The sequence below is a fragment of the Quercus lobata genome, chromosome 11 (genome assembly GCF_001633185.2).
Source record: "Quercus lobata isolate SW786 chromosome 11, ValleyOak3.0 Primary Assembly, whole genome shotgun sequence".
Lineage (NCBI taxonomy): Eukaryota > Viridiplantae > Streptophyta > Magnoliopsida > Fagales > Fagaceae > Quercus > Quercus lobata.
This window is the reverse complement of record NC_044914.1, coordinates 40,934,136-40,954,784: the sequence shown is the minus strand read 5'-3', so window position 1 is coordinate 40,954,784 and position 20,649 is coordinate 40,934,136. Positions and strand designations below refer to the sequence as shown.

The window sequence follows — 20,649 nt, the reverse complement described above, 5'->3', positions numbered from 1 at the left end:
CACGGATAACTTACTAGTTGAGAAAAGTAGTTGATCTGTTGTGCTATGCTTTGGCTTGAGGGGTCAATGGTCCTCTCTTCCCTGATCATCCTAGCTGTTAACTTAAGCCTGTACTGATTTTGCTTTTGTTTTTGTTTTCTGTTTATGGACCTGTGGTAATAAATCCGTTTTGGATTGGAGGAAGGTATAATCTTGGGATTGGAACACTACTAAAATTCAGTTCTGCTATATTAACTTCTTAAGTTTTTTTTTTTTCCCCTCGTATAGACTTCCATCTTTTTTTTTTTTTCTTTTTTTAATTTTTTTTGCTTTAATCATAAAACGCTTGTACAAACACAAACATTAAACTTAATATCTAGAAGTTAGTTTTTTTCTTTAAGATGAGTCTTCAAAGATATCTTGAAAAGAAGATAGTTTTTTTCTTTAAGATGAGTCTTCAAAGATATCTTGAAAAGGAAATGCAATGCATCAACAAATTTGTCATATGTTATGATAGTGAATTCTGTTTGTGATTGTACTTAAAACTACTAATAATTATTAGTTAACTATTAGAATCAGTCAAGTTACTTTGCCATGATGCTATTTTTATGGATGTCTATTCTTGCACTATTTTCTCAGTCCAGTTTTTTTCAATGCTTAACAATATATTTTCTTATGTTACTATGTATATCAATGTCTAACACTTACTTTAGAATGTGTTAACCAAGCATGAAAATGTCCAGATGTAATTCACAGGGCTTCTTTCTATCTGCTCCTAGTTAAATAATTTATAAACAAAGTAGTTAATTACATTGTATGATTCCAAGAAAATTATCAAACAAGAACTGATAATTGAGCTTGTCATTGTTGCATTAGGAGAAGAAAAAGAATGGAATTAGTACTTTCATAGAGAAGTGCAAATAGCTAGCTCATATGATTTGTCCATGAGAAACATCTTAACACACTCACAGGAGAAAAATCATAATAGAAGTACAACAAAGTTGTTGAAATTCCTGACTTTTAGTTCTTGGCTCTATATAATTTGCCCACTAACCATATGATGGAAAGTGATGGTCCTCTAATTTTTTTTTTTCTGAGGATGTTAGGGCATGTTTGACAGGCACGTTGAAATATAATAGGTTTGTAATCAGTAACCTTTATTGATGACCTTATTGTTAAGTTCTTAATCTCTTCCCCATTGTCGTTTTGGCTCCAGAACTTGAAATATGCTTCTACCTAAAGTTATTATTTTTACAATCATTTTGTGTGGATTTGCAGATTACAGTTATTTGTCAATATGAACACTTTAGTTACCCAAAAATATATAATGAGAGATGGACTAGTCAAATTAATTTCATAAATTTGGTTGACACTAAATACTTGCTTTTTACTAATTGTTAAAGTAAATGGGAAAATATATAAAGAGAATTAAAAATTCAAGAGAAATACATGGCATTAATGTGGTTGATGGACTAATTACGTGCACTACAAAAATGGATTAGGTTTTTTAGTACAAGTAACATTAGGATTCTTAGTAGAATGAACTTGAATTAGTATAATGCAACATACTCCGAACTTGACTAGATCATACAACGGGCTTGTACACGTCTATTTTTAGTCCACAACTTTTATGCAATTATAAACTTTGGCAAGTAATCACCCATTATTACAACCAGGCAACCATTCTTTCTCCACAAAAAAAAAAAAAAAAAAAAAAAAAAAAAAAGGGGGTAGAGTGGGGTGGCAGCAACCAAATATAGAAGTTATTAATAAAAATAGGGTCGCAATAAACTCTCAATCTTTAGAGTCTGAATTATCAAATGACATACCTTCATTAACAAAAAAAGAAAAAGAAAAAAAGAAAGGGAATGTAGTCCTAGAGGTTGTAAATAATGATATTGTATTCCTGACATATTTTTTAAGTCTGAAATTTTACATCTTGTATAGTAAGTGGAATAACTGGAGGATATGCTATTTAGCAAAGAAAGACTATGTAAAGCTTGTGTCTCAAGTCTCGCTCTGGAATCAGCAATATGAGCTGAAAAAGGCTTGCAACTATAATACAAATTAAACTTATGTGCCAAAATTTAATTCAACTAGTCGCAAACCTACGCATATATAACTATTTTGGCGTATTGTATAATGTATATTTTATTTTTTAAATTGTGTTGTAAATAATTTTTTCTTCCTAAAAATTAAAAAAAAAATCTAAAAAATATTTATATCTTTATATTTTTACAAATATATAATTTATCCTTTTCGGTGTTGTTGTTGATACTCACACTATTCTTTTTTTTTTTTTAAATTGTCCATGTTCTTCAAACATTGCTTTTGCTTTGCTTTTTCTTTTTATAAAGTGAAAGACATTCTTGATGTTTTTCCTATTTTCACTTTATAGTTCATGCTTCCGGAGCTTTCCCTTTATAGAAAGAAAAAGCAAAGGCAATGATACACTTAACGTAAAATTTACAGCTAAGAAGTATTCACTCCTCAAACAGACTTTACATTTGATACCCAAAAAAACTTTCCTACATCTTTCAGGACTTTCCATTCCCAGCAACAATCCCTTTCCCTCTGAAAAAATTTCAGAAATTGCTGTACAAGTTTAATTTGTGATGTTTTCAGTTTTTGAGAATTGAGTTTCAGTAGCATTTTTATAAAATTAACCAAATAATAGGATCCAGCCGTATGACTTGTTCCATCACATAAAGTTTCTCTCCAAAAATCAGATTGGCATTCTCACTTCAACCCGTTCTTCTCTATGTCTCTTCTCCTTCTTCAATTTTTTTTTTCTTTTACCCAGAGCTCTCTCTTCTTGCTGAACCTTCATTGCTCCTCCACAAGCCACCACCACCACACCAGTCGTCACCATCACGAGCAACCACCGCGAGCCACCGTGAGATCAGTTCAAGCTCAGCCCAGATCGGACCTTCGTTTTTTCTCTCTCTTTCCTCCCTTTGCCAGATCGGTTTCTCTCTCAGGCGTTTTTTTCTCTCTCTCATCTCTGTGTCTAATTTCGTGATTTGGGTCTCCGTTCTAAGGATTCTGAGTTTGAGTTTGCTATGTTTGTGGTTTGGGTTTCCTGTGCATTTGTGTGTTGGTGGGTTTGGATTTTTGGTTGTGGTTGGTGAGGCTTGGGTAGTGGTGGAGGTTGCTTGTACATTCGTTTGGATTTTTTGGTGGAAGGTTGTGGTTGTGATTGTGATTGAGGGCTGTTGGTGGGTTTGGATTTTTGGTTGTGGTTATGGGTTTCCTGTGCATTCTTTTGGATTTTTTGTGTGGCTGTTGGTGATGTTGATGGTAGTGGAATCTGGGTTTGCCGTTGGTGGTGGTGATGAAACTGGGTTTGGGTTTCCTGTTCTTCGTGTAGAGTCAAGCGGGTAAGGGAAGAGGACAGTGCAGCCATGGCAGACAGTGTTGTGAGTTTCCTGTTAGAGAACCTGACTCATTTGCTCTCTCAAGAATCTAAATTGCTTGGTGGAGTGGGGAATCAAGTCAGGTTACTTCAGAATGAGTTGTCTCTGATCAACGTCTTCCTCCAAAATACTGAAGGGAAACGACATGGCAATGAGTTGGTGAAGAAGGTGGTAAGCCAAATCAGGGACGTAGCTTATGAGGCTGAGGATGTTATTGACACATTCATCATGACAGTGGCAGAGCACAAGAGAAGATGCAAGCTGACGAAGTTAGTCCATTCTTGTGACCGAGCAATGTCGTTTCATGAGGTTGCAAGCAAGATAGAGAGAATCAATAATGTCATCAAGGAAATTTACAACAATAGGAGCAAGTACGGCATAGAAATAGCTGAATCATCTGGAGGAGACACAGAAGCAGAGGTGAAACTACACAGGCGCAGGAGAAACTTAGAGGAAGATTGCGTGGTGGGATTTGCTCATGACACACAGGCATTGCTGAAGCAGCTTATTGACAGGAGTTTGCAACGGAACGTTGTTTCAATCATTGGCATGGGTGGCTTAGGCAAAACCACTCTTGCTAGGAAGATCTACAACAACAATCATGTCAAGAACCACTTTGATTTCCATGGGTGGGTGTACTCAAGAATATAAAATCAGAGACCTGTTGCTTGAAATTTTGAAGGGTGTGTCACCAATGCCAAAACTGAGAAAATTTATCTTGAAAGCAGAATTGAAAGAGGAATTACTTCACCGTCTGGAAGTTAACTATAGCTCGAACAAAGATAAATTGAAAGGGACACTAATTGAAGACTTGAACGGTATCAAGGCAATGAATGATGAAGAATGCAAGAAGGCATTGTTTGCGTTCTTGGAACACGTACGAGACCATAAGTTGAAAACATCGTTGTCAGGTTTCATGGAAAGTATTTACAGAAAGAATGGTCCAGGATGGCAAGATTTGGATGATGATGAATTGAAAAGTCTGTTGTTCAAATGCTTGGAAGACAGGAGGTACCTAGTTGTCATGGACGACATCTGGGAAATTGAAGCATGGAATGAGGTAAGTGTTGCCTTTCCTACTAACTCCAATGGAAGTAGGGTATTAATCACTAGCCGAAAAAAAGAAGTGGCATTACATGCTAGTAGTCTTAATAATAGTATTCCTCATATTCCCCCTTATGAACTCCCATTTCTTGATGAAGATAAAAGTTGGGAGCTCTTCTCTAAGAAAGTGTTTGGGGGAGGTCCATGTCCTCTAGAACTTGAAACTCTAGGGAGACAAATTGTGAAAAGTTGCCGTGGTTTACCACTTGCTATTGTGGTATTGGGCAGTCTTTTGGCCAATAAGGAGAAAACGCATCGAACATGGTCAAAATATGTTGGCCATGTCAATTCGTATTTGGTATCTACCCAGAAGACTTTGAGATACCAGTAAGGCAACTTATCCGACTTTGGATAGCAACAAAAAGGCTAGACGGACGAGTCAAAACATGTCGAATCCATGATCTTTTACGAGACCTTTGTATATTGGAAAGTGCTGAAGAGAAGTTTCTTGAGGTTTGTTCAGATATTAAGCTTTCACCCATGAGCAAATGCCGTAGAATTTCCATTCACTTTGCCAACCATCCATACATTTCTTCCAACCCTTGTGAGTCTTCAAATATTCGTTCTGTAATGGGCTTTGGGGGGGTTGTCGGGCTTGAGAGTCCTCTTGACAAAGGCTACTACTTGAAATGGCTATGTAAAAGTAACAAGTTGGTTCGTGTGGTAGAGCTTAGTAATATGGCCATTTGTTGCGTAATCCCCAAAAAGATTGAAAACCTGGTTCTTTTGAGGTACTTGAGCATTTCATCTAGTGTGCGTCATGTCATTCCAAATTCTATATGCAACCTTTGGAATCTTGAGACGTTGGATATGAGAAAATATAATATGAAATGCTTGCCCAAGGGGATATGGAAGTTACAAAATTTGAGATATTTATACTTAAATGGGCCAACATCTCTACCTAGAACTGACAATAAAGCGGGTTTACCCAATCTTCAAGTCCTTACTGGTATACCATTAAATCACATCACTAAGAGTCTCATTGCCAAGGCCAGATTTCCTAACCTAAGAAAATTAGGATTGCGTCCCTCAGGAGGGACGGACACAGAGACTCTTACATTGTCATTGTCAAGCATCAATCCCTTGCGTCATCTACAGACTTTGAAGTTTTGTAAATTTATTGTGGATCTCTCAAATGAAAATTCACTCCAGTTAACAAAGATAACCTTGCTGGATTTAACTAGTTGTTGGCAATCTACCTGGGGAGTGTTGGGTAGCCTTACCAACCTTCGGATACTCAAAGTAGTTGAATGTCGCATGCTCACAATCGATTGCTATGAAAGTAGTTTTTGTCAACTCAAAGTCCTCAAAATGTCAAAACTGTCTGATTCAAAATGGACTATGGAGAGTGGTGCAATGCCAAGGCTACAACGTTTGGTCATCGAGCGTTGCAACTTTAAAACGATGCCCCTGGGCCAACTACGGTGCTTGCGTTCTTTGAGGGATGTGGAAGTTTTACATCCCGATCCAGAATTGGCAAATATGCTTCAACAGTTGCAGATGCGGGATGGATGTAAGCCCGAAGTCTATCCACCTCTGAATCCATTCCCAACAACTAATTAAGTAGTTGATCTGTTGTGCTATGCTTTGGCCTGAGTGGTCATTGTTTCTCTCTTCCCTGATCATCCTAGCTGTTTAAGCCTTTACTGTTCTGTTTTTGAATCCAAGTAATAGAAATTGGTTCTGAAATAATGGGCACTGAACCTTCTGTGCCAAAGTTAAGTTCAATTGGGATGGAGTGGTGTCCTTAATTTGTGAGCCGGACGTCAGATTGTATTCAAGCCACCTCTCTGCTATACTTCAAAGTTTAAAATTGCATCTTTCATCCCACTACAAGTGTTCTTTCTTCCCATCTAAATGCCTCATAACCTAGCCACTAACTTTATCAGGTTCCTTGGAACGAGATGATTCAACCATTTCTGGAAACCGATCAGGTAAGCGGTTCATCTCCTCTGGAAATTCAGCCTTGGCTCGATTAGTTTTTCCTCCAACGATAACCATAGTTCCATCTTGTAAGGCCCAAATCTTTTGGATGTTCAAGAAAGAAAATAGTGGAACAGATGAGTATGTATTAAATTGGAATCATGGTTTCAACAATGGCGATATCAAACCAAAATGAAATTATTAATTGAAAAGAAAATGAGCAATTTAGCACATCTGTATGTGCACCCTAACAGTGTAAAAGTACCGATGCTGGAAATACGCTTTATTAATTTTTATAACCATTCTTAAGTCCAGAACCTCAGAATACAATTTTGAAAATTATTAAAGATATCATTTTTTAAATGTAAAAGCAAAAGTCATGATTGTTATAATAGGTGCTAGAACGTAAATTATCTTTAGTGAGAACAGCAAGATCAGTTATGAATATTGATCATAATTCAGGTATATGTCTTTTTTATTTTATTTTTTTGAAAACTCATAATTCAGATATACAGGTACAGCCAACCTCTATCAAGTAAAAAAAACAGTTTCACCTGTGAATGAGATAGAAAAGAAAACTGATGCAAGTTGTGAACATTAGAGAACCAAATCCAGCATAAACAATCAGCACCCCGGGATCAGTCTGGGAAAAAACCATGATTAGTTCCAACACTAACAAAAATAAGCAGTCAAAGAAAATCCTATATTTTATTAGTACAGCTGTTATTTTTAGTCATCACCTTCAGGAAAAGGCCACTGTGGCCTTTTCCATCTACAATAACTTGTACCATCTGTGTCATTTGGGTGTTTAGTGACAAATTATTATAGATCACAAGCAAGCAATGATCTGGATTTCCAAATGGAAAAATGGAAAGGAAATTAGAATGAAGGGAAAATACTAGAAAGGAAAAACACACTAACATAGTAACATGTCTTTTTCCTTATCCTCCTCGTTGGCCGTCCTACAATATTTTCAAGGAAAGCAAAAGAAACTACAAGTCGTGTAGCCAACTGGGTATTTACGACATGTCATTCATCATCTTCTCACAAGAACTGGAGCTGTGCTACAAGTCGTTACATTTAGTCTTTGATCTCCACCGTGTCATTTTTTGTATGGAGTATAGAACAGAGTTTTTTTTTTTTTTTGAGAGAAACGATAGAGTATAGACAGAGTTAGTTGGTTTACCACGTGTACCTATTTGATTAGGAAAAATGTTATGTCAAAACATTTTCATCATACTGCAACAACAAATCTTAAGCCCCAAGTTGTTATTAACCAGGTATAATTACACTTTACCTACATGTGGTTTGTTTCTAATTTGACTTGTCTATCTGTGGTTTCAATTTTGACACTTTACTTACCTGTGATTTTCTCCATTACTGATCTATAACTCACCTCTCCTTCAGTCGTTACTTTAGCACATAATATGTCAAAAACAAAAGTCTAAACAAATCAAGGGCCCATTTGGTTTATGTGTTTAAAAACTGAAAATTGTTGTTTGAAAATATTTGTGGAAATACGTGTGGGTGAAAAAGTGCGTTGAAATGCGTGAAATACTGTTTAAAAACTGAAAATGGTTGTTTAAAACTACAAACCAAACACCCCCCAAAACACTCCTCACATGAAGAACATACACAAACATGAAGAACATACGTCCAAAAAACTAATACAGATCAAATCAAGCAATACCATCCAACTTGCTCACCAAACTAAGATCCTAGATCCAAGGCAATAAATCTACAAAAATAAAGCAGACTGCAACACCTCAAACTGCATTGTAGCATCTAAGATTTTTGTTTTGATCTATTTTCTGGGTATTCAAATTTTTCCCCAAAAAATCAAGATTTTCTTTCCAAATAAAGACTAAAAAATCAAAAATCAAAACAAAAATCCAAATGAAGCCAAGCACATGGAAACAAGCACGGAAATAAAGAAAAGAACTCAAATAGAAATTTCTTCCCACCATTTTTTTCTCAGTATCCAAACGAAAATCCACTAATTTTCCAACCATGAAAATGAAGCCCAACTATGAAAACCCAGCCAAGAAAGCACCATGAAAAACCCAGCCATGAAACACGATGAAAAACCCAGTTATGAAAACGAAGACCTAACCAACACAGCTATGATCTCGGCATACACCTCACCGTTCCACTTCCTCTTCACCAGTTACTCCCCAAGGCGCACTGCAGCTTCAACCACGCTCTCCTCGCTATCGTGCGTCACCGAGTCCACGATTCCCATCCTCACCGCCTCTTCTCCCTTAACCTTCCTCCCGACCAGCAATATATCACGCCGAGCCGAGGCAGAGCTGATCTTTGACCTCATCAGAGCTGTGAAGTAATCTGGGAAAGTGAGGCCAATATCGACCTCGCTCATGTACAGCACGCCCCGATCGCGCCTCATCAGGACGTAGTCGTGGACTCGTGGTTGAGTGCGAGGAGGAATCCGGCGACGGCGGAGTGGCTGGGGAGTCGATCTACGGTTGGTTTGAAGGAAGCGACCAAATGGTGGAGTCGATCTACGGTGCCGAAGGAGGAGCCAGCGGATTGGGCCCATGCGAGGTCGAAGCCGTTGGAGAAGAATTTGCCGTGGGCGGTGGTGATGAGTGCGGAGCTATGGACAGCTTGGGATTTGACTTGGGAGAGAGCGAATATGAGAGTTTCGATGAGAGTTAGGCAGAAACGGTATTGCTTGATTTGATTTGTATAGTTTTCTAGGCGTATGTTCTTCATGTTTGTGTATGTTCTTCATGTGAGGAGTGTTTTGATCTCTTTGGACTTTTGTTTTTGACATATTATTTGTTAGAGTAACGGCTGAAGAAATCACAGGTGGATAAAGTGTCAAAATTGAAATCACGGATAGGTAAATCAAATTAGAGGCAAATCACATGTGAGTAAAATATAATTATCCCTATTAACTATTACTGGTGGACAAAAAAATAAATTCAATGGTGTGTTTAAATTAGAATCAATAGCAATTTATTATCTTAAATTTGTAGTGAAAATATTGTGAAGGTAACGCTTCTCATTTGATTAATTAGTTAGGAGGTTAGTGTTGTTAGTTGATAGTTGGTAATCTGTCAGCACTGTATATCAATGTAATCAAGAGTTAATAAGAAACCTCAGTGTCTCCTTCATTCTCATAGCGTGCCTTTACTTTTAGCGCGGGTCTGCAATTAGTTTCAACTTTCAACCATTGTGAAACAAAATCATAGCAAATTGCGTGTCTATCATAAGCAAATTGGTCCCACAGGTGACAGGACATAATTGAATTTGCACCACAAAATGTTCCTGCCAAGAATTTTCATCTTCACTCCAAACCTTCATTTCCAACTTCTAAGTCCACATGACATTGAGTCAACATGAATAAAACACTTTCCTTCACCCTTCCGGATTATCTCCTTAAGAAAAAAAAATCTGTAATTCTTGTACAAGTTCTAGTGTTTTACTCACAAAGAAACGAAATAAGCAGATATGGCAGACGCTGTTGTGACTTTCCTGTTGCAGAACCTGACTCTGTTGCTTTCCCAAGAATCAAACTTGCTAGCTGGAGTAGAGGATCAAGTCAAATTACTTAAGAACGAGCTGTCTCTGGTCAACGTCTTCCTCCAAAATACTGAAGGGAAGCGACATGACAGTGGCTTGGTGAAGGAGTTGGTCAACCAAATCAGGGACGTAGCCTATGAGGCTGAGGATGTTATTGATACATTCATCATGACAATAACCAAGCACAGGAAAAGAAGCAAGCCGAGGAAGGTAATCCATTTCTTTGACAAAGCAATCGCGCTTCATGAGGTAGCACAGAAGATAGAGAGCATCAAGAACTTGATCAAGGAAACTTACAACAATAGAAGCAAGTATGGCATAGAAATAGCTGAATCATCTGGAGGAGATGCAGAAGCCGAGGAGATACTGCAGAGGCGCAGGAGATATGTAGAGGAAGATCATGTGGTGGGCTTTGGTCATGACATAGAGGCATTGGTGAAGCAGCTTATTGAAGGGAATTTGCAAGATAACGTTGTTTCAATCATTGGCATGGGTGGTCTAGGTAAGACCACTCTTGCTAGGAAGATCTACAACAATAATAATGTCAAGAACTACTTTGATGTCCAAGGGTGGGTTTATGTCTCTCAAGAATATGGAATCAAAGACCTGTTGCTTGAAATTTTGAAGGATGTGACACCAATGCCAAAACTGAAAAAATTTATGTTGAAAGTCGAATTGAAAGACGAATTACTCCATGGTTTGGAAACTAAGTATAGCCTAAACAAGGATAAACTGAAAGGGACACTAGTTGAAGACTTGAAAGGTACCGTAGAAATGAATGACGGAGAATTTAGAAAGGCGTTGTTTGAGTTCTTGGAACACATACAAGACCATACATTGAGAAATTCCTTGTCGGGTTTCGTGTGAGGTATTTACAGAAAGAATGGTGAAGGATTGCAAGATTTGAATGACGATGAATTGAAAAGTGCATTGTTCCATTACTTGAAAGACAAGAGGTACCTACTTGTCATGGACGACATCTGGAAAACTAAAGTATGGAATGAGGTAAGTAATGCCTTTCCTAAAAACTTGAATGGAAGTAGAATATTGATTACTAGCAGAATAAAAGAAGTAGCATTACATGCAAGTAGTCATAATAATAGTATTTATATTCCCCCTTATGAACTCCAATTACTTGACCAAGATAAAAGTTGGGAGCTCTTCTCTAAGAAGGTGTTTCGGGGAGATACATGTCCTCCGGAACTTGAAACTCTGGGGAGACAAATTGTAGAAAGTTGCCATGGTTTACCACTTGCAATGGTGGTATTGGGAGGTTTTTTGGCAAATAAGGAGAAAACACATCGAACATGGTTGAAATTGATTGGCCATGTCAATTGGTATCTGGATCAAAATAAATTATTTTGCAGAGACATATTGGCTTTAAGCTACAACCACCTATCCAAACACTTGAAACCATGCTTTCTATATTTTGGTATCTACCCAAAAGACTTGAGATACCAGTGATGCAACTAATCCGACTTTGGATAGCTGAGGGATTCATACAGCAAACTGGGAGTCGAAATATGGAGGATGTTGCTGAGGACTACTTGGAGGAACTCATTGATCAAAGCTTGATTCAAATAGCAACGAAGAGGCTTGATGGAGGAGTCAAAACATGTCGTATCCATGATCTTCTACGACACCTCTGACCTCTGTATATCAGTGAGTGCCGAAGAGAAGTTTCTTGAGGTTCATTCAAATGTTAACCTTTCACCCATGAGCAAATCCCGTAGAATTTCCATCCACAGTGCCAACCATTCATACATTTCTTCCAACCCTTGTGAGCCTTCAAATAGTCGTTCTTTCATAGGCTTTAGGGAGGTTGTCAAGCTCGAGAGTCCTCTTGATAAAAGCAACTACTTGAAATGGCTATGTGAAACTAACAAGTTGGTTCGGGTGGTAGAGCTTAGTAATATGGGCATTTATTGTTTTATCCCCAACAAAATTGAAAACCTGATCCTTTTGAGGTACTTGAGCATTTAATCTGGAGAGCTTCATGTCATTCCAGATTCCATATGCAGCCTTCGGAATCTAGAGACGTTGGACCTGAGAAATTCTGAAAGGACAAATTATAAAATAAAATGCTTGCCTAAAGGGATATGGAAGTTACAAAAATTAAGACATTTGTACTTGGATGGGCCAACATCTCTACCGAGAACTGACAATACAGTGACTTTACCGAATATTCAAGCCCTTACTGGTATAGCTATAAATGAAGACATTGAGAGTCTCTTTGCCAAGGCCAGATTTCCTAATGTACGAAAATTAGAATTGCATTCTATAAGATGGACGGAGTCAGGACTTTTGTCAAGCCTCCATCCTTTGCGGCATTTACAAACTTTGAAGATTTATGAACTTATGTTGCTTTCAAGTCCAACTTCATTCCACTTGACACTCACGAAGATAACCATATTTGTAGGCGCAAACTTATTTGGTGGTGGCGTGATGAGAGTGTTGGGTAGCCTTACAAACCTTCGAATACTCAAAGTAGTAGGAGATGGCCATCATCAGATCACCGTCGATTGTGATGAAAGAAGTTTTTGTCAACTTGAAGTCTTTTAAATGGCAAAAATGCAAGTTGTACATTGCTCTATGGGGAAAGGTGAAATGCCAAGGCTTCAACGTTTGATCATCGAGTGTTGTGATTTTTTTTTTTATGCCCCCTGAAGAACTACGTTGGTTGACTGCCATTTGGAATGTGGAAGTTTTATATCCTGGTCCAACATTGGCAAAGATGGTTCAACAGTTGCAGAATCGGATGAGGAATGGATGTAAGCTCCAATTCTATCCACCTCTTGACCCAACTTACCGATTGAGAGGCTTCATTTGTTGTGCTATGCTTTGGCGGGGGCAGAGTCCCGAGGGGGGGTCAATGCTCCTCTGTTTCGTCCTTTAGTTCACATATTGCTGGTATGATATGCTGTGTACTTGTTACTTTTTCTACATCCCTAATTATCCTAGATGATAAATTCATTTTGGTTTGGAGCACTGCCGACTCCACATGCAAGCTAGGGTGGTCACAGGACCACCCTGACTTGCAAAAAAATGTATATATACACTTGTTAAAAAAATATTATATGTTAAACTAACCTATTGTGACTAATCTAATAAAAATGTTGAATACCCCGACTTGAGAATTACAAAAATTTGGGTTCAACAAAAATAAGAGTAATGCAATATTCACAACATTTTAACAATAATTTCACAACAAAGTCAATGTAATAAGTTGTTGCTAATTCTAATTTGACCCAAATACTGATATTATTTTTTTACCCATCAATAACATTTTTTTGCATAAGATTTATTGTAAAAATGTGGTGGACATAACATTACTCCAAAATTAATTCTGCCCCCCAAACATAATCCTTAATCCCTTTTATCATTTTTTAAAAAAAAATCTTAAATAACAACAATAAATATTAGCCTAAATAACAACAAACATAAACCAAACAAAAACAAGACAATACCAAACAACAAGTGAACAAATTTTTCAACAAAAAACCAATTATAAAACAAAAAGATAAAAATCGCTAATCATTTAAATTTGTAGATCATTCAACATATTCAATAAAATAGTTTCTAATTTCATTTTTCCTTTAAAAATGGTACTATGAAAAATATTGTGGTTGTGAGTTCACTTTGATAGTGATGACAGTTATACTTTTTTTGGCTTTGCAATCGCAACAATTTTGCTCTCTTTAGTGACTTGACTCGCAATTGTAGCAAATATTCAAGTTATCGCTTTATTAGATTTTGTATAATTTAAATTTCTTAGTGACCACCCTAAAAAAAAATTCATAGAGTTGCCATTGATTTGGAGGAAGGTATCTTGGGACACTACTTAGTAAGTCTGTGATTGGGATCAATTATCTTATATTGATTTCTTAAGGTTCTTTTTTCTTTAATTTTTAAAATTTTTCATTTTTAAAAGAAGTTAGGTGGGAGATTTGAATCTTGATTTCTCTATAAGTGAGACTGAATAATATTACTAAGCCACAAACACACACATAAGGGAGAGAGAATGAGGTTCTAAATTGGTATTCTAAACTTAAGTTTACTGATCTGACAGCCTTCGGTTTTGAAAATGAACATGGAATATAATATCTAGCCGTTAGTTTTTTTTCTTCAAAGATATCATGGAAAGGAGGCATTTACGAATTTGTTATCAGTTTTGGCAGTAAATTCTGCTGTGATTGTACTCAAAAGTAGTTATCATCGGTACATCAGTAAATGCACTTTTTTCTTAGTCCTTTTTGTTCTTCTTCTTTTCAATGCTTAACAATATTTTTTCTATCTGCAATTGGTTAAATAATTTGTTTACCAAGTAGTTAATTACTTTGTATGATTCGATGAAGATTATCAATTGGGAATTAATAATTGAGCTACGTCATTGTTGTATTAGGAGATGAAAAAAAGAATGGAATTAGAAGTTTCATAAAGAAGAGCAAAATGGCTCAGTTGATAGTTCCAAAGACAATTGCACAAGCTGTCAATGAGAAACATCTTAACACACACACAGGAGAAAAATCATAATTCTAGAACAACAGAGTTGTTGAAATTCTTGACTTATAGTTCTTGGGTAATATCCATATGATGGAAAGTGATGGTCCTCTAATTTTTTTGAGGATGTTAGGGCATATTTCACATGCATGCTGAAATATAGTAGGTATGTAATCAGACACCTTTTTTGAGGATGTTAGGGCATGTTTCAAGCTTTGCACAATCTTAAGTTTTTTCCCAATTGTTGTTCACTAGAGGCCACTTCTCATCTTAGTTCTGGCTCAAGAACTAGATATCTGCTTCTGCCTAGAGTTATTGTTTTAATTACCCTTTTGTAGATTACAGTAATTTGACAATATGAACACTTTCAGTTACCCAAAATTAGTTTAGGAAAAAAAAAAAAAAAAAAAAAATTACTCAAAAATAGATGATGAGAGATAGACCGGGAATTACAATTTATAAATTTGTATCCCCTACAAGTATAAGTGCTTGTGGGGTGTGCTTGTAGGGTGTCGAGAGTAAGGGTCGGGATTTAAGTTTCTAAGAGGGGGTTTCACACACATATATACTTAGATTAGACTAGAGTAGAAAAACATTCCAACTTTGGTTTATTACTAAAGATATAATAAAAGTGAGATTCCTGATTATTATGACAGGCATCAATATGTAAATTGTAATCATAGCCTGATTAGTATGACCAACCATAACACTATTATGAACCTTGATAAAAATTCAGGTATATAATTACAAGTTTTGAAACATATACAGCAAACCTCTATCAAGTAAAGAAATTTGACCTGTGAATATGATAGACAACTTATGCAAGTTGTGAGCATTAGAGCCCCAAATCCAGCATAATTTGGCACGCCGGGATCAGTCTCAGAAAAAAACATCTTTAGTTCTTGTGCTAATATTTTTGTGTAGGAAATTTCAGGTGATATCATAAAGACTTTGAAGGAGAATGGATATGAGTATAAATGGGGAAATGTTACTGTGAAATTGGTGGAAGCGTATGGCTTTTGCTGGGCTGTTGAGCGGGCTGTTCAGATTGCTTATGAGGCGAGGAAACAGTTTCCGGATGAGAGGAATTTGGTCACCAATGAGATTATTCACAACCCGACTGTTAATAAGGTCTTTCAATCTTATACTTGGCCTTCATACGCTTGAATTTGAAAGGAAATTGCCCAGTTTTGGTTTCTTTTTGCTGTTTTCTGGTGCTGAATTTTGAGAAAAATGGAAGTAGTCAACTGTGGTTATATGCCTTTTGAAACTACTGATGTTTTATATATAGCTGATAATTATGTTAGTCATTAGTTTACTACTTTACCGACTGCATAATAAGAGACTTTTTTAAGAAAATAGTCCTTTCTCTAGGCACTTCAGGGAATTTCCTTAAGTTTGGATATTGTGTAATATGTTGCGAAGAAGTTCCTCATTGGTTTATATGGTATTTGTCCTATATTTGGTTTTAACTAATTTTGCTAATGAAGTTTTAAATCTTTATCACAGCGTTTGGAGGAGATGGAAGTGCAGAATATTCCCCTTGAGGAAGGGAAGAAGCAATTTGAAGTTGTTGGTAAGGGTGATGTTGTTATTTTGCCTGCTTTTGGAGCTGCAGTGGATGAGATGTTGACTTTGAGTGACAAAAATGTACAAATTGTTGATACAACTTGCCCGTGGGTGTCTAAGGTACCTTTTGCAGATATTGGCCTCTGTTTTGTCATGCATTTAAAAAAAAAAAAAAAATAGTATTCCTTTTTATATTCAGATGATACTTAATAAATTTGTGTGTAGGTCTGGAATACTATTGAGAAGCACAAGAAAGGAGATTACACCTCAATCATTCATGGTAAATATGCTCATGAGGAAACAGTAGCAGCTGCATCTTTTGCTGGGAAGTATATTATTGTCAAGAATATGAAGAGGTATGTCCAAGATGCAGATAATAATTTTACTCTGTTTTATTATATTTCATTGTTTTTGGTGTAGAACTGTACATACATTGTTGTTCAAGAAATATGCTTTTACTATGAACTTTTTAACGAATACAGGCAATGTATGTGTGTGACTACATTCTTGGGGGTGAACTTAATGGATCAAGCTCAACCAAAGAGGAATTTCTAAAGATACAGATTTTTGTTTCTGATTTGAGCTTTAATGTCAACTACTTTTGGTATAATGCAAGGTTTTAGTGATAATTATTGGCTTTTTCCTGCAGAAATTTAAATATGCAGTTTCAAAGGAGTTTGATCCAGATAGTGACCTGGTAAAGCTTGGCATTGCAAATCAGACAACAATGCTCAAGGGAGAAACAGAAGAGATTGGTTAGTTATGCACTTAAACTATTTCAGTTTCTATTTTTATATAGTTTTCACTTACCCACAGAGGAAAAAAATCATTTGACAGGTAAATTAGTAGAAAGGACAATGATGCGCAAGTATGGAGTGGAAAATGTTAATGAGCACTTCTTAAGCTTCAATACCATTTGTGATGCTACTCAAGTAATTTTCTCCTTTCTTGGCTCATGGTATTGCTTTTCCATTAAAATTATATAAAAATGTTGTGTTCAACATTTTTAAGAATATGTAATCGTTCTTCGTATGATCTCCATCTTCACCTTATCCTCCTTGTTGCCTGTACTAAAATACAATGAAGGAAGAGAGAAGATGTTCTCCTAACACCCATTAGCAGATCTTCATCTACCCACTCATATGCCCTTGTGTAGCATAACCAACTTTGCATTTTAGCCAAAAGCTAATCTGCCTTGAGACAGCTGCCACTCAATATGTTTATGTCCAGGCTTTCTGATTTTTCAGGTGGACTTCAACTAGTTTAGTAATTTTTTTCATTGTCTGGAGCGCCAAGATGCAATGTACAAGCTGGTAGAGGAAAATTTAGATCTAATGTTGGTGATTGGTGGGTGGAACTCAAGCAGTACCTCGCACCTACAAGAGATTGCAGAAGAAAGTGGAATCCCCTCATACTGGATTGACAGTGAGAAGAGAATAGGTCCTGGCAACAAAATCGCATATAAGCTTAATGTGAGTGTGAATGCATAGAGTTCCAATATTTCAATCAATATTAAATTTCAAATCTTTTTCCAATTTTCTCTCTCCCCCACTTCCTTTTCTTTAAATACTTCTTTGAATTGTTTCAATGTGACTTTGCAATAGCATGGGGAGTTGGTTGAGAAAGAAAACTTTCTACCAGAGGGTCCCATAACAATTGGTGTAACATCTGGTGCCTCTACTCCAGATAAGGTAATTTTATTATAGTCAGAGAATGTTGTTTTTACCATGGCAATCCTTTGTCATAAGCTAGTGTAACTCCCAGCCATTATATGTCAAGCTGAATTTTAATGATATTGGCTATAGAAGTGATATAATAATATCCTTTTGGATTTTAACTAGGTTGTTGAGGATGCCCTTATCAAAGTGTTCGACATCAAACGTGAAGAGGCCTTGCAACTTATGTAATTAGGTTAGCTTCAGATGTATACATTTGCCAAAGTATCAGTGTAAGCATACAACTAAACAGGAGTATAATTGAAGAATCTATGTTATGCAGTCCCAATGCACCATCAAATTTTTATTTTGTATTGAAAGGTTATGGTTATTGTGGCTATCATGTTTTGAATTTCTTAATTAATATGTTTAGTGACCCAAAATTTTTCAAAACTACTAAGGTGGTATGTTGTGATTGGTAAAATGTGATGTCAGTCAGTGGTGAGCCAAGTAAAAATGATTTTGTAATACTCACTACTTGACACCTCAGCAACTTGCGAAATAAGTTGCGAAAGAAATTGTGCCTCTAACATTACTTGTGTACATAATATCTAGGGGTGGTTATGTTTTCAAGTTGATTCTTTGAAGACGTTTACTGGAAAGAGACTTTAAGAGAGTGTAGGGCATTGGTGAATTTGTCATCAGTTTTGAGAGTGAAGTCTGCTTATTGGTCTACTCGAAACTTCTGTTCAATTTACCTACTTTCACTTGGTGTAAACAGTATGTCCAAGTTGCTTTTTGATCAATTGAACTTTTCACAAAAATGCACGAAAACTAGTTCAGTTGATGGTTGGAGCCAAGATACAGCTGTCCGCGAGAAACATCTCAATAAATAGAGAGAGAGAGAGAGAGAGAGCAAATTTTAGTGCAGAGAAGTAGTTGAAAATAGGCCAAACCCTTGAAAATCAGTAAATAATGGTGTCCTGAATTTAATTTCCTTGGCCTATATAATTTTTGCCCCACGTGATGGAAAGTGATGTTCTTCTAATTTTTCTGGGGATGTTACTGCATTTCACATGCTAGGAACGAGTTCATTTTGCCTCTTATTTTTATACAACTTACATATTTGTCGATGTATGATTCATTTCATCACTTTCCCACTAGTATTTGTGAATATTAATTCAATCAACACTTGACGTGAGTATTATTTATGGTAAAATGTACGTTAAGGGTGTGTTCCCCTAGACTTTTAAGAATATAAATATATGATAGTGATGTAATCAACGGCCCACTTTGCTTTATTTTGGTGTATTCGGTCTATTTCGGTTCACTTTGGTCTATTTGGTCCACTTCAATTTATTCAGTCCAATTTGATCCATTTTGGTACACTTACTTAAGAGTGGGAAAAGATAAGTTTGGGTTGAGACTTGAGAGTGCCTATTCTAATTTCTAAATCTTAATTCACCTATCCAGTCCATTTCAGCCTACTTGGGTTCATTCAACCACTTTGGTCTACTCGGTCCATTTTATTTCACTTTGGGCTATTTGGTTCACTTCAGTTTATTCGTTCCATTTCAGTGCACTTACTTAAGAATGAGAAAAGATAAGTTTGGCTTGAGACTTGAGAGTACATATTCTAATTTCTAAATCCTAACTCATCTATTCAGTCCATTTCGGCCTACTTGGGTTCATTCAATCCACTTTGGTTCATTTTGGTCTATTCGATCCATTTTGGTTCACTTTGGTCTATTCGGTTCACTTTGGTTTATTTTGTTCATTTCGGTGCACTTACATAAGAATGGGAAAAGATAAGTTTAAGTTGAGACTTGAGAGTACCTATTCTAATTTATAAATCCTAATCCACAAATATATATATATATATATATATATATATCTCAAGTTCGTTCCAATATAAGCTGAATGTGAGTGTGAATGCATCGATTTCCAATATTCAACTGATATTAAATTCCAAATATTTTCTCATTCCCCCCCACCCCCCCCCCCCCCAAAAAAAAGGGAGTGTGCATTTTTTAAATGTGAATTTGCAATAGCATGGGGAGTTGGTTGAGAAAGAAAACCTATGAAGCATAGACATAGACATAGATACAGGCATGGGTACAAGTAAGGGTACGGCCATACGACATGTCAACATGGTGATTTTTGAAAAATTAGAAGACGAGTATGACGGGGATGCATATATTAATTAATTATTAAATGCATTTTTATTTTTAAATATTGTTAAGCATTTTTGTTCATTTAATGTTAAACATATATAAATTTAAGAGCAATAAAGGATAATAAAGTGAATTCATAACTAATATATGATGTTTAGAAATTAGAATACAAACCAAGAATAAGATCTAAAAGAGCAAATAAAAGATGAGTAGATAAGTGTTTAAGATTAAAATTAAAAACAAATAAAAGATAAGTGCCCCTCTTGTACGTCATGCAATTTTTTATTTTAAAAGGACACAGGTGAAAAAGTGTTCTAGGCTTGTCTCATTTCTGAAACAAATACAACAACCCAAAGGAAGTGTCCCCAATTTCTTGAACCAATCTAACACTATTATTTTTGCCATTCTTGATGATTGCAAGCAACTGGCTACCCAGATTTCCTAGGTATGGTTTAGCCACGATTATAGGGAAGTAAATAGATGCGCACATGGCTTAGCAAGGATGGGAAGACAGGAATCTTTTGATTTTATTTTGTATGAAGCTCCTCCATTGGAACTTCGATCTTGTCTTGATTTTTATGTTTCTGGTCTGTATGTTAATAGGTGCTGTCCATAACCTCTTGTTATTTCTTAATTTGGAATGAATTATCCTTTTTTTACCAAAAAAAAAGAAGTATATGTACTTTCTAGAAGAAATTTTTCTACCAGAGCACCATCATTTAGCTATTGCGATTCTTTTCCTAATAGCGGGTCACATGTATAGGACCAATTGGGGCATTGGTC

At 36.2% G+C, this 20,649-nt stretch overlaps 1 protein-coding gene, 1 long non-coding RNA gene and 1 pseudogene across 2 annotated transcripts in view; 2 read left to right on the top strand and 1 right to left on the bottom strand.

The window, feature by feature from the left end:
- LOC115966866 (4-hydroxy-3-methylbut-2-enyl diphosphate reductase, chloroplastic-like) overlaps window positions 1–19,776 on the top strand; it is a 55,998-nt gene extending 36,222 nt beyond the window's left edge. The window contains exons 2-6 of the mRNA XM_031086010.1: window positions 16,520–16,594; window positions 16,687–16,792; window positions 16,875–16,969; window positions 17,324–17,509; window positions 19,744–19,776. Of these exons, the coding sequence (XP_030941870.1) occupies window positions 16,520–16,594; window positions 16,687–16,792; window positions 16,875–16,969; window positions 17,324–17,509; window positions 19,744–19,776 (495 nt within the window). The remainder of the gene's footprint in view (window positions 1–16,519; window positions 16,595–16,686; window positions 16,793–16,874; window positions 16,970–17,323; window positions 17,510–19,743) is intronic.
- Window positions 7,940–9,245, bottom strand: LOC115968261 (annotated as a pseudogene).
- On the top strand, window positions 17,617–18,034 carry LOC115968262. The gene is made up of 2 exons (XR_004086719.1): window positions 17,617–17,728; window positions 17,879–18,034. It is a non-coding gene; the product is annotated as an uncharacterized LOC115968262 (long non-coding RNA).
- Window positions 19,777–20,649: the final 873 nt, after the last annotated feature.